The sequence below is a fragment of the Tursiops truncatus genome, chromosome 4, assembly GCF_011762595.2.
Source record: "Tursiops truncatus isolate mTurTru1 chromosome 4, mTurTru1.mat.Y, whole genome shotgun sequence".
In the NCBI taxonomy this organism is placed as follows: Eukaryota; Metazoa; Chordata; class Mammalia; order Artiodactyla; family Delphinidae; genus Tursiops; species Tursiops truncatus.
Window position 1 is genome coordinate 134,967,538 of NC_047037.1, and position 24,886 is coordinate 134,992,423.

The following is a 24,886-nucleotide window of genomic DNA, read 5'->3' on the forward strand; positions in this document are numbered from 1 at the left end:
TGGGTGGGCTCACGGAGGATCGGGTCATGCAGCCAAAATGAAGGCATCACATTTTCTCTGCAGCGAAACTGATGCCCCTGCACAACAGCCAGGCCTGGCTGCACACGGAGGTACACTTCATCCTTCCAGCAGCCCTCGGACATCAGTGCTCTGCTTGTCCACATTTACAGATGAGGAAAGGAAGGCACAGGATGGATATAAACTTTCCATGCACAGAACTAGTGAGTGGTGCATCAGGACCCAAACCCAGGTCAAGGCTGGGGGCCAGTCTAGAACCCATGCTTATAATCCATACCCCACACGGCCCCTGATCAGAGTACAGTTAAGCAAGAAGCCCAGGTCGTTAAAGCAAAAGGAAGATACCATACAAAGCTTTCATGACAAAGCATCACGCAAAAGTGCTCCACCAGCCAGCGAAGCTACGTGACGTCAAAGTGCCTCGTGTCAGGTGACACAATCTCCCCTCAAAACTAAAAAACAGAAGCAAACAAAAAACACAGCAGCAGCAATAATTAAAGATGAGATGAGAACAGTTAAAGAGAAAAGGCAAGCTGGAAGAGGTTTCCTGTGAGAGCTGCACTTTTAGGGAAAGAAAGGGAGAAGAATGATTTTTCTTTCCATGACTGGATCAAACTCTCAGGTCTGAGTAAAAGAAATGACCTTGAGCCACAGCAGAGAATAATAAAAGGCAGTTTCCAGTTTCCTTTTTTCCATTAATTTGAGCTAGCTAGTAAGCATGCTAGCTCAAATTAATGATTTACTTTTTATTTTTAAACTCAATTCAGTAGAGATTTACATGCATTAGGTTACGGTGATTAACATTTGAAACTCGACCGTGAAATAATCTTTACATTGTAAATTCTTAATGATCAAAACAGTGTTCTCAGTGATTAAAACATATTAGTAATTAATGAGTAAAGGAGAAAAATTGCAAATATACACGCCTAAAATCTCAAGGCTTTTAAACCATTTGTACAAATGACTGGACATTTTTTACATTTACAAAAAAAAAAACCCTTCATCTTATTCTCATTTTCATCATCAATCCAACAACAACAAGTATGGTACTTCTCTGCCTCTTCTGTTGCCTTACAAACTAGAAATGTACACAACTACCTTTGATCCCATCAAAGCCAAAGAAAAAAATTGTTCCATAATAATCTGTAACATTAAGAAATAATCCCAAGAACTTTCTTGAGTAAGGTTAATAAAAGGTCAGTGGTTTTGATGATCATTTGTCTTTAAAAAAAATCACTTTGTGAAACAGTTTAATAACATATAGTCAGGACACCGTCTTCGAGCTCCACCTAACAACCACGAGTGATGCTCAAACTGCTAACAGGACAAGTGGAACTTACCTAGCCAACTGGATTTGCCTGAACAATTTTTCCTGAGTAATAAGGTTTCAAGAAAGAATTATATCTCATTACATAGAGAAAAAAATTCAACCAGGTATCAGTCCCGTGTATTTTAAGCAATCTTTCCCAATGCTGAGGCTTTCCTTAACTTGGATGCTCTTCCCTGGAATAGATTTCCTCCCTATAGAAGGAACCCACAAATGTGTACAAGCCAGCGCTAACTGTGGCTTCCACTGGCCAATGACCAGGACAAGGGCTTCTCAATACACTGGCCTCCCAAGGGCTGATCACACCTAGCCAACTCTCCTGGAGAAGATGAAAAAGTATCCCCTACACTCTCCTTGTCTGTGAGGTCCCATCAGAAGTGACAATGTTTAATGGAAAAAAAAAAAAAGAGAAAGAAAAGGCAATTTGCTGGGGCATCTGATCTATGTAATTTCCTGAGTTGCCAAACATTACTTTTAGTAATTTACTTTATGTTGATCACTGAGATATTCTTTCAATATAAAGGAGCGATATTTGAAATGGTACCTATGTTAATTTTCTACTGCTGAATAACAAATTACAACAAACTTAGTGGCTTAAAGTAACACAAATGTATTATTTCACAGTTTCTGTAGTCCAAGATCCAGTATACTTTAACAAGGTTCTTTGCTCAGGATTTCTGCTAATGGACTAATGTTTGTGTCACCCCAAAATTCATATGTTGAAGCTCTAATCATCAATGTGATGGGACCTCTGGAAGGTAATTAAGATTAGATGGGGTCATGAGGGTGAGGCCCCCACGAAAGTGTTAGAGCCTTGTAAGAAAAAGAAGAGACCAGAGCTCTCTCGTTCTCTGCCGTGTGATTATATAGCAAGAAGGCAGTCCCATGCAAACCAGGAAGAGGGTCTTCACCATACACAGAATCCACCAGCACACTGATCTTGGACTTCCAAGATCTTGAACAGTGAGAAATAAATGTCTGTTGTTTAAGCTACCCAGTCTATGGTATTTTTGTTATAGCAGCCTGAGCTGACCGAGACAGTCTCACAAGGCTGAAATCAACTTGTTAGCCAGGTGCACCCTCATGTGGAGGTTCAATGAGGGAAAGATCCACTTCTAAGCAACATGGGGTTGTCGGCAGAATGCACTGCCTTAGAGCTATAGGACTGAGGTCCTCATTTTCTCGCTAGCTGCCAACTGGGGACCACTCTCAGCTACTTGAGGCTGTACTCTAGCCCTTGCCACGTGGCCTCCTCCACAGGTCCCCTCACACTTCAAATCTACCTCTTCAAGAAGGACTTGGTCCCTTTTGAGGGCTTGCCTGATTAAGTCAGGCCCACTCAAGATAATCTCTTTGGATTAACTCAAAGATAACTGATTTGGAGTCTTAATTATATACTGCAAAATCCCTTCACTTTTATCATATAGCATAACCTAGTCATGGTGTTCATAGTCCTGTCCACACTTAAGAAGGAAGGGGGATTATACAGAGTATGTACACCAGGCAGCAGGAATCTGGGGCCATCTCACAATTCTATTCGTTTGGTTTTTCTGGAGAACCCTGACTAATATACCTGTTCATTCTGTGAGTTACAATTCGGGCTCCACAGTATGTCTCTCCAAATTCAATTTGTCCTTTATATTACCCACGTTCATACAAGGGGCAAAAACGGTAACCCCTTGAGGGTTTTTTTAATGGTCATGACATCCTAAAGAGCCCTGGCAGAGCTACAGACCACACAACCTTGAGACTGTACTTGGTTTATTTTAAACAGAAGCCAGTGACTGTCTAGTCCCTCTGATGATACCTTTCTGCAGGCACAATATGTCTTAACCCGATGACATAGAAAGCGGAAGAAAATTTAAAAAACAAGGAATGCTCCTATTGCAGAGGATACAATAATAACTATCATATAGATATTTTTAGCTGCAAATAACCGAAAACCGAACCAAAAGGGGCTTAAACAATAATAAAGACATGTTACTTCACATAACAAGAGACTTGGAGACAGGAGGTCTCCACACTCATAAGGAGTGTGTATTCTTTCCTTCTTTATACTCTGCCATCCTCAGGGTGTTGACTTGGGGTGACTCCCTTCATAGTCCCAAGGAGGCTGCATAGATCCAGGCATCATGCAGAGATGACAACATCTAGAAGCACAAAGGGGCTATTCCTTCTCACTTGCCTCTTTCAACATTTTAGAATGGAGGCTGAGGAGATCTACATTCTGCTGTAAAATACAGTGAAAAACACCAATACTTCACAAAGTCTTCCAAAGAAAAGAAGAGGAAACACTTCCAAACTCATTCCACAAGGTCAGTAGCATTCTGATACCAAAATCAGACAAAGATATTACAAGAAAAAAAAACTATAGACCAATATCCCATAGGAATACAGATACAAAAATCCTCAACAAAACGTTAGCAACATATAAAAAGGATTATGCTCCATAACAAAGTGGGATTTATCCCAGGAATGTAAGGTTAGTTGATACGAAAATCAATCAAAGTAATATGCCTTATTAAGAGAATAATGGATAAAAACCATATGATTAGACATGGAAAAGGCATTTGGCAAACCCCAATACCCTTTCATGATAAAAACACTCAATAAAGTAGGAACAGAAGGGAACTTTCTCAACCTGATAAAGGGTATCTCAAAAACCCAGAGTTAACATCATGCTTAATGGTAAAAGACTGAAAACTTTGCCACTAATAGCAGGAACAAGACAAGAAGGCCCCTCTCACCACTTCTATTCAATATTGTACTGGAGGTTCTAGCCAGGGCAATTAGACAAGAAAAAGAAATAAAAAGCATCCACATTAGAAAGAAGTAAAACTTTCTCTCTTTGCAGATCACATATATAGAAAATCCTAAGAAATCCACAAAATAATCTATTAGAGTTAATAAAGAGTTCAGCAAGGCTGTAGGATACAAGGTCAATATACAAAAATCAACTGTATTTCTATACAGGGCAATGAACCATCCAAAAATGAAAATAAGAAAACAATTCCATTTACAATAACATCAAAAACAACAAAATAGGTAGGAGTAAATTTAACAAAAGAAGGGCAAGACATATACAATGGAAACTACAAAGCCTCCTTGGAATAAATTTTTAAAGATCTAAGCAAGTGGAAAGATATTTCATGTTCATGGATTGGGAGACTTAATATAGTCAAGGTAGCGGTGATAAGTCAGTTTTATGTGTCAGCTTGACCAGGCTACAGTCCCCAGTTATTCAATCAAACACTAATCAAGGTGTTGCTATGAAGGTATTTTGTAGATGTGGTTATCCTCTATAAACAGCTGACTTTCAGTTAACGAGATTATCTTAAATAATTCAGGCGGGCCTGATTCAATCAGTTGAAAGTTGTAAGCATAGAACTGAGGTGTCCAAGTAGAAGATATTCCACCTGTGGACTTCAATTTCTCCTCGTGTCCCAGAGTGCCAGCCTGCTCTTTAGACACGCTGCCCTGCAGACTTCAGATTTGCCTAGCAGGCCTCACAACTGCAGGAGCCAACTTACTGCTGTGTGTGTGTGAGTACGTGTGTGCCTCCTACCAGTTCTGTTTGACTGATAGAACCGTAACTGATATAACGGTTACAGTCCTCAAATTATCTACAGATTCAACACAATCCCTCTAAAAATCCTTGCTGGCTTTTTTGCAGGAACTGACAAATTGATCCTAAAAATCATATGGAAATTCAAGGGACTCAGAATATCCAAAAAAATAATAAAATCTTAAAAAGAAAAACAAATTTGGAAGGCTCACATTTTCCAATTTCAAAATGTACTACAAAGGTACAGTAATCAAGATAGTATGATATTAGCACAAGGACAGACATCTACATCAATGGAAAAGAATTGAGAGTCCAGAAGTAGACCCGTACACTTACGAGCAATTGACTTCCAGCAGAGTACCATGACAATTCAATGGGAAAATTATAGTCTTTTCAACAAATGGTGCTGAGACAATTAGATATTCATACACAGAAGAATGAAGTTGGGGGACCTCTCTGGCGGTCCAGTGGTTAAGACTCCGTGCTTCCACTGCAGGGGGCACAGGTTCGATCCCTGGTCGGGGAACTAAGATATCGCATGCTGCATGGTGCGGCAATATAAACAAATAAATAAATAGAATGAAGTTGGACCTTTGCTTCACACCATATACAAAAATTAGTTCAAAATGAATCAAAGACCTACATGTAAGAGCTAAAACTATAAAACTCTTAGAAGAAAACGGGTGTAAATTTTTGTGACTTTCAATTAGACAATGGTTTCTTGGATATGACACCAAAAGCACAAGCAATTAAAGAAAAAAATAGATTGGACTTAATCAAAATCAAAAACTTTCGTGTTCCAAAAGACACTATCAGGAAAATGAAAAGATACCCCACAGAATGGGAGAAGATATTTGCAAATCATATGTCTGTTGAGGGTCTAGTATACAGAATATATAAAGAAGTCTTACAACTCAACAATAAAAAGCAAATAATCCAATTTAAAAATGGGCAAATGACTTGAATAGACATGTCTCCAAAGAAGATACACAATGGTCAATAAGAAACATGAAAATCTGCTCAACATCACAGTCACCAAGGAAATGCTAACAAAAAGCACAATTAGATACTATTTCATATTCACTAGGATAGCTATAATCAAAAAGATAGACAAAACAAGTGTTGGTGAGGATGCAGAGAAACTGCAACCCTCATACATTGCTGGTGGGAATTAAAATGACAGCCACTTTTGAAAACAGTTTGGCAATTCTTCAAAATTCCACTCCTAGGTATATACCCAAGAGAACTGAAAACACATGTTCACATAAAACCTCGTATAGAAATGTTCATAGCAGCAATGTTCAAATAGCCCCAAAATGAAAATAACCCAAATGTCCAACTGATGAATGAATAAACAAAATACGGTATATCCTTATAATGGAATATTCTTCCACATAAAAATTAAGGAAGTACTGATATATGCGAAAACATGGATGACCTTTGAAAACATCATGCTAAATAAAAGAAGCCACTCACAAAAGGCCACCTGTTCTATGATTCCTATTACATGAAATGTCCAGAATAGGCAAAGCCATAGAAACAGAGTAGATTAGTGGTTACCAGGGGCTGAAGGGAGGGGAAGTGGGGAGTGACTGCTAATAGACCAGGTGTTTCTTTTGAGGGTGATGCAAATGTTCTGGGATTACATAATAGTGATAGTTACACAGCTTCGTGAATATACTGAAAATGACTGAATTGGATACTTTTAAAAGGTGAATTTTATCATAAATTATCTCTCAATTTTTAAAAGGACAGTGAGAATTTGAAGTTCCTAAGAGTGTTCCCCAAAGGATGTGAAGAGAAAGAGGAAGGAAAAGGAGGAGGAGGGGGGTGACATGATGAGAAGCATGGGTTTCTCTGGGGGTGGGGTGCAGTGGGTGAGAAAAGTTTGTTTTGCAGGAGAACTTATGGAAAGGAATCAGGAATCAAAGACAGAGGTCCAGGAGAAATCAGGAAGGGGCCTCAGGGAAGGAAGGGGGAGTGGAGGGGTTTAAGAGGAACTAAGGGAGAGCAAGGCACTCCACAGAAGGGAGAGGAACCGGGGGAGGGATTTGGTGCCCAAGAGACTCAGCTTGGACAGAAAAACATGTTTGAGGAAGAGAGTTCTTCTGGGCAAAAGAATGAGAGAAACAGAATTATCTTAGGAGCCACCGTGAAGTATATGCTTGGATCCATTTAAGATTCTTCCAAAAACTCTAGTAAGATGGAAACTCCTATTGGGATTCTGCTTCATTAAACACCACATCTCAGGCCACAGATGTGAAAACAAAACTTGTCAGGGATATATTATATCTAAACTATTACGAGTCCAAATTGATGGAATTTTATGGCAAAAATCATTTAGAAACAGATTCTTTACTCACTGCTCTTCCGAAAGGTGAGCAAATCAATCTCACTTCCTAGATGTGTCAGATTGGCAAAATTACAAAACAAGAAATGAACAAAACAACAGATGAACTGACTCCCTGACAGGCCTGAATGGAAATACAATCCACTGCTTCTCCATCCTAAATTCATTGCGTTTCAATCCACTATTTCTTTAAAGTTGCTCAGTACAATGTTGGACATGATTCCTCAAAGTCTCAAAGCCCTGCACATTCAACATCAATTTTAAAAAGATGTAAGACATTGGCGTTTTTCTTTTTCTGTATTCGAAATATAGAATTTATGCTCCTGTAATCAGAGGATGTAAAAAACTGCTGTTTTAGGCTTCCCTGGTGGCGCAGTGGTTGAGAGTCCGCCTCCCGATGCAGGGGATGCGAGTTCGTGCCCCGGTCCAGGAAGATCCCACATGCCGCGGAGCGACTGGGCCCGTGAGCCATGGCCGCTGAGCCTGTGCGTCCGGAGCCTGTGCTCCGCAACAGAAGAGGCCCGCACAAAAAAAAAAAAACAAAAAAAAAAACTGCTGTTTTGTAGTCATGGCATCAATCATGAGAATTCACAATTTTGTGTGCGAGGATTTCTCATATTTGATAAATGACTTCATTATTGTGTACCACTGGTTATTTGCTTTTCAGATACATTACAATTGTTGGAAACATCCATTAGCCAGTACTTATCCACATTTTAGGGATTGATTAAAGTGAATCAGTGTTTGGGGAACATAGAGGAACCACTTGTGCTCTGAAGACAATGAAGACATCCAGTAGATACTTGGGGAAGAGAACAATAAACAAGAATCTGGGGGGCTTCCCTGGTGGCGCAGTGGTTGAGAGTCCACCTGCCGATGCAGGGGACGCAGGTTCGTGCCCCGGTCTGGAGAGGCCACAACAATGAGAAGCCCACATACCGCAAAAAAAAAAAAAAAAAAAAAAAAGCATCTGGGGCCACCTATCACTGTCATTTGTTTTCTACAGGTTTACCAGTAAGCTCTTCACTTTTACCATGAAAGTAGCTCAGAAAGCAAAACAAGTCAAAGGGAGAGTACAGACGCAATCTAATGTTATAATACAAGACCACCACTTAGACTGTGTCTGTAGTTCACCTTTGCTTTTGGTTTCCATCTTAAGTTTTTAATTGGGGTCGGCAAACTTTTTCCATTTATTCATACTAAATATTTCAGCTTTGCAGGCCTGAGGGTCTTTGTTGCAACAATTCAATCAGCCTTTGTAAGAACAAAGCAGCCACAGACATTGTGTAAATGGATGGGTTTAGCTGTGTTCTCATAAAACATTTACCAAAAAACGAGCATCAGGCCAGATTTGGTCCATGGGCCATATTTTGTCAACCATTGGTTTACACGATACTAGAATCAAAAGTCATGATTTATGCTTTACAATTGATATGACTGTTGTGAATGATTATATTTCATATTTCTCCTACTTCAGGCAAACCGTGTATTTTCTTTTCTCTTTGCACGTTGCCAAATTACATGGCAATGTTATGTCACAGATTTGGAGGTGCCACATGTTAATGGGAAGGGAACATGGTGATACGGAGACAGATACACATCAATCCAAGTCTCTCCAACTCTATACTACGGCCTTTCTCCATCCCTCCTAGCTGCAGACACACAGCTGAGCTCCCAAGAATACGAGATGATTGGGAAGAGCAGAACAACCCTTGGGTAGAAGCTGCGAAGTGATTATAAAAACCCTCTGCTTCTCTCCCACAGTCCTTAACTTCCTTCCCTCTTCTCCTTTTGGAGTAGGATTTTGCATGGTAAGATTGGAGGAGGCGTGTTCTGAAATTAGGTGTGCTTTTGATGGGGAGCCAAGGCAGGGCCCCAGGGGTGTGAAGTGCTGCAGTGGCTTCCTCGGTGTGATAGCAGGTCACAGGTCCCTCCCTGTCTGCAATGCCCTTTGGTGTGTGCTCACCCCGCCTCCCCCTGATTATAGATGCTCGAGAGGCTGCTTGTTTCCTTGAAGTCTTCATATCCTAATTCTAACACGTTCTCTGTTTCTCCATGATCCACTCCAAAAATCTCACCTCAAAGGATCAGTCCAACAGAGAGGGGACTGCATTGCCCTGGCCACTCCCGTTCCAACCCATGCAGCTCTAGACAGCCCCAGAACTCCTAGCGCCTACTCTGCAAGCTTTCATATAAAAGGACCCCCTGCTTTGTCCTGATCTGTGATCTCTCTCCAGAAAATGTAGCTGTGACTCCCATTTCCACTGCTGTGTATCACTGTGGTGCTCTGGCTGGAGAAGCCCCTAATTTTTCAACAGGGAAACCACCTTGCATATTAAGTTCAACCTTCACATCATCCCAGGCAGCCCAAGGTGTGCACAAATAACTTGTTATTAATAAAAATTTAACAGCTCTGATGTAAAATTATTCTTTCAATAATTTAGAGTAGATTTAATGTTACTCCTGAAATAATGTCACTTTTTTAAATCAGGAAATAATGATGCACTTTTCCAATTAAGAAAAAAAAAAGTTGGCTTAAGGTGAAGGAGAGATAGTTAACTACTGTCCCACCACTCACACCCAAAAGCCCATGATACAGTTGACAGTTGTGGGAACTACAATTTATACTGCTCACGAGGTGTGGTTTCACAGTTTCTGTTGTTCTCTTTTGAATTTCACTCAGGGATATATTTTCGGTAAGAAAGACATCAAGGACAAGCAAAGAATGTGTCAGCAGTCTCTGCATCACCAGGGAACAGAATGCTACCACGCCCCTCCTCAGTCAGCGTGCTAGAGAAATCTGCAAGCTGGCTGTATTCAGTATTCTTTATTTTTTTCCAATTTACTTTCAAATTATTTCAAATTTACTCTCAGGCACGTACCACCAAAAAAAAAAAAATCAAACAGCTTGAATATGACTGTGTCCCTTAAAGCAGGGAAAGCCACCTGCAGATCAAGGCCATCACGTGATCTCTCCCTACTAATAGCATTCAAATATCTGTGAATTCCATTTATCGTGACTTTTAACAAAACGGTCTTTATTTAAACGTATTTATTGTAGCACGTGCCTACTGAATTATCTGAGGAATACAGAAGGAGAACAAAATCAATACTCATTTTTTTTAAAATCTGTACCATAAAATACACTTTTAAATAATTTTCAATAATCACATCAACAGTTTTTTGCAAAGTGAACAGTTTTTGAGATCATCACATGGCTGCTTTATTTAACATGTGGATAAATGTATTTATAAAAGTCACCCAAAAAAGCACAGTGTCATTTGCCTTATTTCCCTGCAAGATTTCTTTGTATTTTCCAAAAATCTGAGTCCACTCATGGGATGTGTCATTATATCAGATGTATATATAGCTATATAGCCTGGATGTGAATGTCATCCATTATATGTGTGGTGGGTTGAAGGGTGTTGAAAGGGATCAGAATATGCCACCCCAAAACACGCCACTTTGGCATAAGGACTCTTTTGCGCTGAAGGCAACTGAGACACAGCAGGTGCAGGAGGAACTCTCTGCCCTCCTCCTTTTTGCCTAAAATCAGGGCATAAACTTCCATTTGTTAAGGTGTCCTCCCCTGTCCCCACACCAGGAAGAGAACATCTCTTAATCCCCAGAGATTCCTATCACTGGAGATTGCCAACTTGGTCTGCATAACAAACCTTACTAAACAGCCCTTATCTTCCATTAGTTTCCCCAAACATTCACCTTCCCACAATTTACCCTCCCCCCAGAAGTACAAACCCCTTTTCCTTTGTCTAGTCTTTTCTCTACCGTATATCACCTTTTTTAAAAAAAAAATGACATATAAGCTCTGAAACCTAACTACATTTTGGAGTTTTCATTTCTTTTCTGTGTGGCCCTTATGTTAGGGAGAACACTGACTGAAACCGCCTGCCCTGGCCAGGCAAAGACAGCAACAATTTGCATGAGTTATTTTATGACAGGAGATCCTAGCCAGGAACACGGAACTCACAAGCCAACACAAACGGGAAGAATACGGGAAAGGGCAAAAGAAGAGAGGAGACGCCAGTGCATATGTCCTACCAACCTCCCAGAATCCTTCTCACTGGAATCCATCTTGGCTGAGCAGTTGTGTGTGCCACCAGAAAGGACCCTGAGCCAGAATGATTGGCCAGAGGCAACCCAGAAACTAATCCCGTCACCATAAAACCTGAGACTTCGAGCCACGCGGCAGAGCTATCCGCCTAGGTTCCCTCACCCTGCTGCTCTCCTCCCGGGCGCCCCTTCCCAATAAAGTCTCTTGCTTCGTCAGCACGTGTGAATCCTCAGACAATTCATTTCTGAGTGTTAGACAAGAGCCCATTCTTGGGCCCTGGAAGGGGTCCCCCTTCCTGCAACACTCACATGCATGCAAAGTAAATCTTTCTCCTCTTGGTCTGTCTACTGCCAGTTCATTTGCAAGCCCCAGCCACTGAACCTAACAGAGCAGAGGAAACGTTTTGCCTCCTCTACCGTGTCCTCACCACACCCTCATAAGAAAGGTCCAAGTTCTAAGCACCAGTACCCATGAATATGACCTTATAGGGTTTTTATAGATGTAATTATGTGAAGGATCTCAAGAGGAGATCACCCTAGATTAACCAGGTGTACCCTCAATCCAATGCCAAGTCCTTTTAATGGAAAAGAAGCAGAAGCAGATACACAGAGAGACACAGGAAGGTGATGTTGGCCCTAGCGGCAGAGATTAAGGTGACGCTGCTACAAGCCAGGGAACCCCAAGGATTGCCAGCAACCGCAGAAGCAAGGAGAGAGACCTGGAACAGATTCTGCCCTAGAGCCTCCAGAAGAAGCCAACTCTGCTGACACCTTGATTTCAGACCTCCAGCCTCCAGGACTCCTTCCTTCCTCCAGGACTTCAGACTTCCAGCCTCCAGGACTCCTTCCTTCCTCCAGGACTTCCGACTGCCAGCCTCCAGGACTCCTTCCTTCCTCCAGGACTTCCGACCGCCAGCCTCCAATATTCTTTATTGAGAGAATAAAATTCTACTGTTTTTAAGCCGCCAAGTTTGTGGTAATTTGTTACAGCAGCCACGGGAAACTAAAACATATGTGTCGGGGCAAGAAAAAAAAAAAGTGTTGCCACAGCACAGATCATACTTGCTCTAGGTTTTAAGGGAGGGAAAGAACATTATTGTCAGTCCAGGCCCTGGGAGGAGAGCGAATGTATTAGGGCCAAAAGAGCTTGTCTGCGGTTGGAGCAAGCCCGGTGTGTTACCGAATACCAGGTACCAAATACCTGGTAAAGTGAGTGCAAGATACCAGGTAAAGAACTAAGCCTTGTTCAAAACCAGTTCCCAGGAGACGGAACTCTCCAACAGAACCACCAAAGGAAGCACATATTTGATTAGATCTAGGGCAGGAGTCAGCAGACTTTTTCTGTAAAGGGCCAGACAGTAAATATTTTCAGCTTTGTGAGCCATTTGTGAGCCATCGGGTCTCTGTCACAACTACTCAGCTCCGCTGTTGTAAACTCTGCCATAGACAATCGGTAAACAAAGAGATCCAGCTGTGTTACAATAAGACTTCGTTAACATACCCCTGGGTATAAACCCAAAGAAAGTGAAAGGAGATGTTCAAACAGATACTTTCATATCCAAGTTCATAGCAGTGTTACTCACAAGAGCCAAGAGGTAGAAACAGCCCAAGTGTCCATCAATTGACTAACAGATAAACGAAATATGGTATATACGGACAGCAGAATATTATTCAGCCATAAAAAAGAAGGCAATCCTGTCACATACTACAACATGGAGGAGCCTTAAGGACACGATGCTGAGTGAAATAAGTCAGACACAGAAGGACAAATACTGCTTGATTCTACTTACATGAGGTATCTAAAGGAGTCGAACTCTTAGAAACAAAAGTAGCATGGTGGTTCCAGAGGCAGAGGGGAGAGGGTAAAGGGGAGGTGTTATTCAACGGATACAGAGTTTCAGGTCTGCAAGATGAAAACGTTCTAGAAATCTGTTGCAAGACACTAAATATAGGAAACACTACTGACCGTACATTTTAAAATGGTTAAGATGGTAAATTTTATGTTATGTTTTTACCACAATAAAAAAAAAGCAATGATGCAAGGTGAGTTAAGTTCTGAAGATCTAATGTATAACACTGTGACCACAGCTAACAATACTGTATGTGTTTTTCAAATTTGCTAAGAGGATGGGGCTTCCCTGGTGGCACAGTGGTTGAGAGTCCGCCTGCCGATGCAGGGGATGCGGGTTCGTGCCCCGGTCCGGCGGGATCCCACATGCCACGGAGCGGCTGGGCCCGTAAGCCATAGCCGCTGAGCCTGCACGTCCGGAGCCTGTGCTCCGTAACGGGAGAGGCCACAACAGTGAGTAGGCCCACATACCGGAAAAAAAAAAAAAAGAAAAAAAAAATTGCTAAGAGGGTAGACCTTAAGTGTCCTCACCACTAAAAACAAACATAATAATTTTAATTTTTAAAAAGATGGTAACTACGTGAGGCGATGGATATGTTAAATAGCTTGATTGTGGTGATTCTTTCATAATGTATATCAAAATCATCAAGTTGTACACCTTAAACACATACAATGTTTAATTGTCAATTATACCTCAATTAAGCAGGGGGAGCAATGAAGTACTGACATATGCTAGAACAGATGAACCTCAAAAACATTATGCCAACTGAAATAAACCAAGACACAAAAAGACAAATGTTATATGATTCCACTTCTATGAAATATCTAGAATAGAAAATTACAGAGACATAAAGTAGATGAAAGGTTACCAGGTGTGGGGGCGGGGGGGGGGGGGCGGGAGGGAATGGGGACTTATTGTTTAATGGGTACAGAATTTCTGTTGGGGTGATAGAAAATGTTTGGAAATAGATAATGGTGATGGCCACACAACACTGTACTCAATGTCATTGAATATACACTTAAAAATGGTTAAATGGCAAATTTTATTATGTTATACCTATTTTACCACAATTTTTTAGAAGTCTGCATTTAGAAAAAAAATTTTATTTACAAAAATAGGGGCTGGCTGACCCCTGATCCAGAGTTTTCTGTAAAATGTGTTCTTCAATCTAACACTCTCCCAACTGTAACATGTGTTCTATAACATGTGTGTTATGACTCCAGAATTATCCCCGTGTCACAGATTCGAGGTGGGAAGCTCTGTGGTCCTCGTCATTGGTCTGTGCCATTTCCTCATAGGTACATACTTATACACATGTGAAACATGGAGAAAGGCAAATTTATGTTGGGTTGTGTGACCTTAAAAAGCCTCCAAACTATGTCATTTACACTCTGCTGTGTACCTAAGAGGGACTGTCTGATACAGTATGAAGACTTATGGGTTGGGAGACGTGTCACCATTCACTTCCTGGCCCTCAGATGCATCATTTCTGCTCTCTGGGACTCAGTTTGATCAGACGATTCTCATTTGCTGGTTACATGATGTCCTGCACCAGAGAAGCACGCAGCCTCCAATGGAGCCCGCGTGAGAGGGCATCCCAGCATCCCAAGCATGGCTGCCACCATCCTTAGGAATATTTTTATCCAGAAGAATAAACATCCTAGTAGAAGGAGACATGAAACGCGAAGCTTGAAGTCATAATTCAATGTATAAGAACCCGCAAAGCGGTGCAGGTTTATTAGATGGCTAATAAAAATAAATCATGGTCATGTTTTTAAAATGACTTCTCATGTGTTGTGGTTACTTCTCGGCATACTGTAAATTAGCTGTGAAGGGCTACTTCCTGCCGGGATTTTTTTTGTCCCTCAAATATAAAGGGTTCTAAGGCTAAAGAATGCAGACACGCATCATGTCTGCAGAAATCGTAAAAAAAGATCAAATGTGATATTTTCTTTCAACATGGACAATGGCTTTGAGATTTTCCATTCAGGCAGCCTTGAACACAGCCTCCAGCATTTGCCAATTACTCCTGACAAATACCATTTGGGCCTGAGTGATGTTGTAAGTGAAATAAAACAGTGGGAGGAAAAAAACCAGAGCATGATAAAAGGCATTTTTTTTGGTCTGCTGAGAACTTACTGTAAGTTATACATTCACAGGGGAAGGTCTCGCTTCCTGCCAGTGACAGGCCCCATGTGATCGAGAGTTCTAAGGTGACTTTTGTTTGACAGTAATAGGAAGAGAAGACAAAACTCAGTTTTCGTGTCCCTTAAAAGGGAGTCAGCTCTTTTTTTCCCCTCACGAAGAAAAATATGTCTATAAACAAAGGAAAGGACACCAGGCACTGCCCCCACCCCCTTCTGCATAATGTGAGCTAATGGGTGACAACAATGCCGTGAAATCAACCTGGCCACAATGCCCTGGGCTGCCAGCACCTCCGCTGGCTGGGATCTGAGCTTGGGGCATGTCAGAACCTGCAGGAAACCCAGGCCACAAGAAAGAAAAGGCACAGCCAGCACTCAGAGTGAAGCTGTCTGATCCTTCCCACGGCTCATCTCTCCCGCAATCTCCTCTGCTTCTGCGGTCTTTCTGTCCCAGAACCCATGGGTGGCCTCAGATAAGCGAAGACCAAATCCATCCCCACCACCACCACTGCCTCATTCTTCAAGGCTCCAAGGAAATTCATCCCCACACTCAACCTTAGTGCTGTAGGGAGTCAGAAAGCAGCTCATGGAAATGACCAGAAAGAAGCTGTAGGTGTATGAAGGCTCCTTTATACTCCTAAGTTAACACCATGGCCGGGTCTGAAAGCCCCTGGACTCTTCCACTCGAGGCCCACCAGCCCCCATGCATTTGCAGTGGCTCAGGGAATTCAGAACCACACCGCTGCACGGGGATCTGTTTTTTTCCCCGTGAATGTGAACCTCAGAAATGGATGTTAGGAAGACTGGGGTTCCACAGCTGACTGCCCAGCAGCCGCAGCAAGGGGTGGGGGTAAGGAGCTGGGTGGCTTCCGTCGGGCCACCTCCCCTGGCACTTCCGAGGAATTTGGGAACAGCCGTCCCCCAAAGTCAAAGGGGCAAAACTATGATAATCGCCAAGGATCTGGCCACGTGGATCCTCCCAGCAGAGCTCCAGGGCCCCGCGAACAGCGCCCTCATGTCAAGGATGGGCGTCCCCCAACTGCGCCAGATGGCTTGCTGATGGTCCGACCGACTGGTCCAGGAGACTGGGAATTCTCTACCACAATGGCTTGGACCCCAGAGCCAGTCACACTTCTGCGGGACTGCTTCTCTAGCTCCCAGTAGGTTCAGGGCAGGGCCTGAGACTCTGCTTTTCTCACAAGCTCCTGGTACTGTTGATTCTGTTGGTCTCCAGACCAGCTTTTAAGGAGCAGGGTTCTAGGGCCAGCCACCCCCATAAAAGATGCTGACAGTGCTTCGTTAGCTTTCTGAGGGACATTTTCAGTGGCAGTGGCCTCCCCCGTAGACTCCTGCCACCAGCAAACTATAAAAGAAAGATGATGAATTCTAACAGCTGCTCACTGCCAAGATTTTGCTCCTGCGGGTATCAGAAACACTGCCTTGTAAATAGACAGAATATTTCCTTTTTCATAAAATTTCTGCTGATGGCTGTGTCCATGTGTGCCACGGCTCCCAACCTGGGCTACGGTGTGGTCCCCTGGCCTGAATATTGAACCACAACAATCACAAAGAGCTCATTATCCCAACATGAATACTCTGAAGCAGGATCTGTTTCCCAAACAGCCAGCCACCACCAGTAAGGCAACTCCAATCAGAGAAACTGTCATCTGTAGTTTACTCCTCCAAGTAAGGGGAAAAACTTCAATACCATAGTAAGGGCCTCATCCAGGTCTTGCTACCACGCTCTAGATGAAATGCCCAAGAGAAAACAAACACCCACTTAAGACAAGGCTGGGATGTGTATAAATAGCAAGAGGTGTGGAAGGGGAAAAGAGTGAGAAGGGAGAAACCGTGATCAGAGCTCCCCTATCTGCAAGTTGAATTCATCTTGATGGAAGGACAGATCACAGAGGCACTGGGAAAGTCCAGCGGACCAAAGAGATCGTTTCAAAGGAGCCCCCCCCACCCCCGCCACTGTGCAGTCACTAGGTGATGTGTGCTGGGTCACGTCACTGCCCCAGCCATGTGGGATCTGGAGCCTGTCAAGTCACCTGTAGACACAGCAGTCCAAGGACACCCTGGTGTCGTTTTCACTCTACTTTGAAGCTCTGTCCTCAGATCAAACGCACGCCTCTAACAACAGACAGGCAGCCCTCCCGTTGGTTGGGAAGAAGTGGCTCCTTTCCAGCTCTCCACCAAATGGACCACTTTCTAATTCTAGAAGCCTCTGGCAGAAGAGGGGTCACAAGAGTAGCCCCCCTTTCTTTGTGTGGGTGGTCAGTTTAAACTCCAAAGCGACCCTTGCTCTTTTTGCTTGTAAGTCAGGACCTGTCTCCCTGCTCCCAGTGATAGAAATTAAATAGAATAGAAGAAATTAAAAGCTGCTAGCCGGTGTGAAAAATGAATTAAAACCTGCTACCTGGTGTGAAAACTTCTGGCCAGGTCCCTTCTCTGTCAGCCATCACCTTGAACTATTATTTATCGGTCTGCGTTTCTCACTCAAGGAGATCCAACGGCCCACAAGAGAATATGAAGTCTGCATTTTATCCCAGTAGCAACACATAGAGTTCTTGTTTGCCTTGTCTGGGTCCTAACATCTGGAAAAAAAAAAAAATGACACTCCCTGTTGCCTGATTTTGACGGTAGCCTCAAGGACCTCAGTATGCATCCTCAGCCCAGCGGTCTTCTTGCGCCATCCAGTGTTCAAAGATGGAAGTGTCTCAAGCTCACTGCAGAGTCCCACAGATTCAGAGATCCATTTCTTATTTTTCAGGCATCAACCATAACACTTGGGACACTCACAGGTGTCTTGTGAAAAGAACTAAAAAGTACTGAGCCCCTGCTGTGGTCTGGCCACTCATATTTCACTGTCCTGGCTGAAATGAATGTTAAAGCACTTGTACTTTGGATTAATCTGTACTCAGCAGGGATTGGTACTATTTTAGAAATTATTTAGGCAGCATAAACTTGTTCAGTGGAACAGCAACTGGCATTCTCTCTCCTGTCTCCCAAAACTATTGTAACTGTAGGCTTGAAAATCCAGAATGTTCCAGCTGGGAGAAGTTAAAGGAGCTTGTTCCTATAGCCCAGAGACTCAGAAAGGAAACTCTGGTGAAGAGCAAAGTCACCTGGGAGCTTTAGGACCCCCAGGATGTTGGCACACCCCAGACCAATTAAATCAGACCCTCGGGATGGGACTCCGGCCTCTGCAGTTTTTAAAGCTCTGCATGTGAGAGGGAGGTGACATCAGCAAGGTGGAGGGCTAGGAGGTCCCAATGTTCACCTCCTCACAGACAGTGAACAACTGCAAACCAACAGAAACAGCTCAGGGAAAGCTCTGGAATCCAATGAAGAAGCATCAAAAATCCTGCAGAGCTCAAAAACCGAGGATGGCCATGTAAAAAAGTGCAGGAAGCATCTTACCTGTGTTACCCCAGCCTCAAGCCAAGAGCGTCTGAGTGCCAGGGAGATCACCCCCAGAGGAATTCCACCTCCTGGAGAAAAGGAAAGCAGAAGCTCCAGCAAGCCTCACCACTGTGCACGTCTGCAGCCTTTGCTACTGAGGTCTCCCCCGGTCTACACCAACGCTGATCCCAGCTGACGGAGCTGCCCCGAGTGCCCACCACCATGTCCCCTCCCTAGGGCTGGAGCTGTCACCGTCCGCAGAGGCCCCAGGCACCGCCGCACCCCACTCTCTGGGATCAGGACCTCACAGCGCATCATCATATACGTGATGGGAGCCAGGCTGCCCGGAGCCCTGCTCTCAGTCTCAGGTCACAGCTTTGTGCCACCATTGCCGGTGGCATTGCCCCACCCTCTGGGTCCCAGGTCACACTCTGACCATTACCAGTACCACACTGTTACTGCCCTGAGCCTCACACCCAGCTCCCAGGTCTTGGCTCTGAATCATCACGGATGGGGCTGCCCTGAGCCCCAACCCCACGACTCAGGCCACCACTCGGAACCATCATTGCCAAAACACACTATCAGTGCTCCCGGCCCTGCCCCTCGGTCCCAGGTCAAAGCTCTGAACTGTCATTGCCAGAGGCACTGCCGCTGCCCTGAGCCCTGATCCTAACACAAGGTTTTAACAAGCCACCACCAGGTAGGTGCTACTACCGTCCTACAACTGCCCCCTGGGGTCAAAGGTGGGACTTCAACCCACCATCTGCAGGCTATGCTGCTACTGCCCCCTGCCCCCTGGGGCCGAGGACCAAGCCATTGCTGCACCTTGTCACCCCAGGGTCTGTGCCACTGCTGCATCACCACCCCCCACCAGCCAGAGTCACTGTGGTGAGACCCAGAGACCCAGACCTTGGTTCCACAGGCCATCTGTACATGCTCACGCTTTAGACACAAGTGATGCTGCCTCAGCAAGTGGTCCCAGGACTCCAGCTCCACTTCTACTGTTTGTCAGCACAACAGACCACAGCCAAGAGGGAAACCATTGGTTAGAACTTGCTCCCATGGGAAAAGCAGAAGACCCCAGCAACCTTCACCTCCGAAGTACCCAAAAGCCTTGTTGCCACTCCTACCCATGGGACCTTGGCAGTCTTGGCCACAGAATATTCCAGCAGTCTGCACCTATGATGACCTCAGCTGACAGAGCCACGTGGAGACTATGCTGCTGTGCCTTCCAAGAATGAAAGACACTGTATCCCACCAGGCTAGTACCCTTGCAACCACATTTAGGTGAAAGTCTTTTCCCACTGAAGCCAGTCCAAAAAGTGAACGCATCCTCAAATGCACAGACATCAATGCAAAGCCATCAGAAATATGAAAAAGCAAAAAAATATATATATATATATGAAAAAGCAAGGAAACATGACACCATCAAAGGAACATAATGATTTTCCAGTAACCAATCCCAAAGAAATGGAGATCTGCGAGTTACCAAAAAAAGAATTCAAAATAATTATTTTAGGGCTTCCCTGGTGGTGCAGTGGTTGAGAGTCCGCCTGCCGATGCAGGGGACACAGGTTCATGCCCCAGTCCAGGAAGATTCCACATGCCACGGAGCGGCTGGGCCCGTGAGCCATGGCCACTGAGCCTGCGCATCCGGAGCCTGTGCTCCGCAACAGGAGAGGCCACAGCAGTGAGAGGCCCACATACCGCCAAAAATAAATAAATAAATAATTATTATTTTAGGAAGTTCAGCAGGATTTAGGAGAACACAACTTAACGAATTCAGGAAAACAATAAATGAAAAAAATAAGTTCAACAGACAGAAATCATTTTTAAAAAGAACCAAACAAACTCTGAAGCTGAAGACCACAATGAATGGAATGAAGAAATGCAATAGAGAGCTGTTGAAGTTCTCAGGCAGAATAAAGAATCTGTGAACTGGGACTTCCCTGGTGGCGCAGTGGTTAAGAATCCACCTGCCAATGCAGGGGACGCGGGTTCGATACCTGATCCAGGAAGACCCCACATGGCACGGAGCAACTAAGCCCATGCGCCACAAGTACTGAGACTGCACTCTAGAGCCCACAAGCCACAACTACTGAGCCTGCATGCTGCAACTACTGAAGCCCACAAGCCTAGAGCCCGTGCTCCGCAACAAGAGAAGCCACCGCAGTGAGAAGCCCGCGCACAGCAACGAAGAGTAGCCCCCGCTCTCAGCAACCCGAGAAAGCCCGTGCACAGCAACAAAGACCCAATGCAGCCAAAGATAAAATTTTAAAAAGTGAAAAAAAAAAAAGAATCTGTGAACTCCAAGATAGATTTGTTGATATTATCCAGACAGAGGAGAAAAAAATTAGATTGAAAAAGACTGAAGAAAACTTATGTGAATTATGGGATACTATCAAACAAAACAAAACAAAACAAAAGAAGAGAGAAAGAAAAGGACAGAAACATATTTAAAGAAATCATAGCTGAAAAATTCCTAAATCTGGGGAGAGACATGGCCATCCAGGTACATAAAACCCAAAGGTCCCCAAATAGATATAACCCAAAGAGATATTCACCAAGATACATTATAATTAACCTCTCAAAAATCAAAGACAAAGAGAGAAATTTTAAAACAGAAAGAGAAAAGGGACTCATCACATACAAGGGAATCCCAATAAGGCTATCAGCAAATTTCTCAGCAGAAACCGTGCAGGCCAGAAGAGGGGATGACACATTCAAAATGCTCAAGGAAATAAACTATTCACCAAGAATACTTTATCTAGCATAACTGTACTTCATTAGTGAAGGAGAAATAAAGACTTTCCCAGAAAAACAAAAGCTGAGGGAATTTATCAGCACTAGACCTGCCTTACAAGAAATGCTAAGGGGAGTTCTTCAAGCTGAAACAAAAAGACACTAATCAGTAACATGAAAACATGGAAGTATCAACTTTACTGGTAAAGGTATAGTAGAATTCAAAATACCCTAATACTGTAATGGTGGTGTGTAAGTCAGTTTGAACTCTAGCATATAGGCTAAGAGACAAAAGTCTTAAAAATAATTATAGCTACAATATTTTGTTAATGGATACATAATATAAAAAGTTGTAAATTGGGACAACAACAATATAAGTTGAGGGTGGGAGCAAGTAAATGTGTGGAACACTTTTATGCAACTGAAGTTAAGTTATAAGCTTAACAGTTATCACAACAAGATGTATTATGGAAGCCTCATGGCAACCACAAAGCAAAAACTATCTGCTGTATAGATACATAAGTGATAAAGAAAAAAAGAATCAAAGCATACCACTATAAAAAAAATCAACTCACAAAGAAAGACAGCAAAAAAGGAAGAGAGGAACAAAGAAACTACAAAACAATTAGAAAGAAATTAATGAAATAGCAATGGTAAGTCATTGCCTATCAATAACTACTCTAAATGCAAATGGTTTAAATTTTCTATTTAAAAGGCAAAAAGTAACTGAATGGATAAAAAAACAAAACCCAACTATATATACTGCTTAGAAAAGAGTCATGTAAGCTTTAAAGACACAGGCTGAAAGTGAAGATATTTTATGTAAATGGAAACCAAGAGAGCTGAGACAGCTATACTTATATCACACAATATAGACTTTAAGTCAAACATTGTAACAAAAGACAAAGAAGGTCATTATATTGTTATAATGATAAAGGGGTTAATTAATCAAGAGGCTATAACAATTGTAAACATATATGCACCCAGTATTGAAGCACCTAAATATATTAAACAATTATTAATAAAGCTGAAGGCAAAAAACAGATAGCAATGCAATAATCGTGGGTGATTTCAATACCTCACCTTAAACAATGGGTAGATCATCCAGAGAGAATCAATTTTAAAGATGGACTTGAAAGACACTTTCAATCAAATAGACCTAATAGACATGTAAAGAACATTCCATCCAACATTCATCTCTAGCACACATGAAACATTCTCCAGGGTAAATCATGTTAGGTCACAAAACAAGTCTTAATAAATTTAAGCAGACTGAAATCATATTGAGTATCTTTTCCAACCACAATGGTATGAGACTAGAAATCAGTAACGAGGAAAGCTGGAAACTTCACAAATACGTGGAAATTAAACAACACACTTCTGAACAACCAACAGGTCAAAGAAGGAATAAAAACATATCTAGAGACAAACAATAATAGAAACACAGCATACAAAAACTTATGCGATGCAGCAAAAGTGGTTCTAAGAGGGAAGTTTATAGCAATGAATGCCTACATTAAGAAAAAAGATCTCAAATAAACAACCTAACCTTACTCCTGAAGGAACTAGAAAAGGAAAAATAAACTAAGCCCAAAGTTAGCATAAGGAATGAAATAAAAATTAGAATATAAATAAAGGAAATAGAGATGAGAAAGACAATAGAAAAAGATCAACAAAACTAAGAGTTGGTTTTCTGAAAACATAAACAAAATTGACAAGCCTTTAGCTAGACTAAGAAAAAAAAAAGAGACTACTCAAATTAATAAAATTATAAATGAAATAAGAGACATTATAACTGATACCACAGAAATTCAAAGGATCATAAGAGACTACCATGAACAACTATATGCTAATGAATTAATTTAGAAGAAATGGATAATTTCCTAGAAACACACAACTTACCAAGAATGAATGAATGAATTAATGAATGAAAGAATGAATCATGAATTAATAGAAAGTATGAACAGACCGATAATGAGTAAGGAGATTATGGGTAATCAAAAATCTCCAACAAATAAAAGCCCAGATGACTTCACAGGTGAATCCTACCAAACATTTAAAGAAAAATTAATGCCAATCCTTTTCAAACTCTTCTAAAAAACTGAAGGGGAAGGAAAACTTCCAAACTCGTTTTACAAGATCAGCATTACCCAGATACAAAAGCCAGACAAGGACACTACAAGAAAAGAAAATTATAGGTCAATCATCAGAGGTTGAACACAGATGCAAAAATCCTCACCAAGATACTAGCAAACTGAATTCAAGAACACATTGAGGGCTTTCCTGGTGGCGCAGTGGTTGAGAATCTGCCTGCCGATGCAGGGGACACGGGTTCGTGCCCCGGTCCGGGAAGATCCCACATGCTGCAGAGCGGCTAGGCCCGTGAGCCATGGCCGCTGAGCCTGCGTGTCCGGAGCCTGTGCTCCTCAACGGGAGAGGCCACAACAGTGAGAGGCCCGCGTACCACAAAAAAAAAAAGAAGAACATTAAAATGATCACAAACCATGATTAAGTGGGATTCATCCTTGGGATGCATGGATAATTGAACATATGTAAATCAATAAATGCGATACATCACATTAATGGAATGAAGGATAATAATCAAATGATCATTTCAATAGATGCAGAAAAAGCATTTGACAAAATTTAACATCCTTTCATGATAAAAACTCTCAACAAATCAACTATAAAAGAAATGTTTCTCAGCATAATAAAGGCCATATATGAAAAGTCCACAGCTACATCATACTCAATGGTAAAATTTTAAAGCCTTTCCTCTAAGATCAGGAACAAGACAAGGATACCTACTCTCACCATTTCTATTCAACATAGTACTGGAAGTCCTAGCCTTAGCAATTAGGCAAGAAAAAGAAAAGGCATCCAACTCAAAAACGAAGTAGCAAAATTATGTTTGCAGATATAATCTTAGACATAGATAACCCTAAAGATTCACCAAAAATCTGTTAGAACTAATAAATAAATTGCAGGATACAAAATCAACATCGGAAAGCAGTTGCATTTCTATACACTAATAACAAACTATCTGAAAGACAAATTAAGAAAGCAATCTCATTTACAGAAACATCAAAAACTATAAAATACTTAGGAATAAATTAAGCAAGGATGTGAAAGACCTGTACTTAAAACTATAAGACAGTGTTGAAACAGACTGAAGAAGACACAAATAAATGTAAATATATTCCATGTTCATGGATTGGAATAATTAATATTATGAAAATGTCCATACTACCCAAAGTGTTCTAGAGATTCAGTGCAATTCCTATCAAAATTCTAATGGCATTTTTCACAGAAAAAGAAAAAAAACTACCCTAAAATTTGTATGGAACCACAAAAGACCCTGAAGAGCCACAGTAATCATGAGAAAGAAGAACAAAGATGGAGGTATCATATGTC

At 42.2% G+C, this 24,886-nt stretch overlaps 1 protein-coding gene across 10 annotated transcripts in view; it reads right to left on the bottom strand.

Annotated features, from left to right (window-relative positions):
- Window positions 1-749: 749 nt before the first annotated feature.
- Window positions 750-24,886, bottom strand: part of SETD4 (SET domain containing 4) — a 56,959-nt gene continuing 32,822 nt past the window's right edge. For 7 of the 10 annotated variants that reach the window (XM_073804481.1, XM_073804479.1, XM_073804478.1 and 4 more), the window contains one exon: window positions 750-12,258. In XM_073804481.1, coding sequence (XP_073660582.1) covers window positions 11,995-12,258 — 264 coding nt within the window. In that variant the 3' untranslated portion in view covers window positions 750-11,994. Of the gene's footprint in view, window positions 12,259-14,086; window positions 14,842-18,748; window positions 18,820-24,886 lie in introns of those variants that run through there. The other 3 variants (XR_012331602.1, XM_019923136.3, XM_019923137.3) reach the window with 3 other exon arrangements.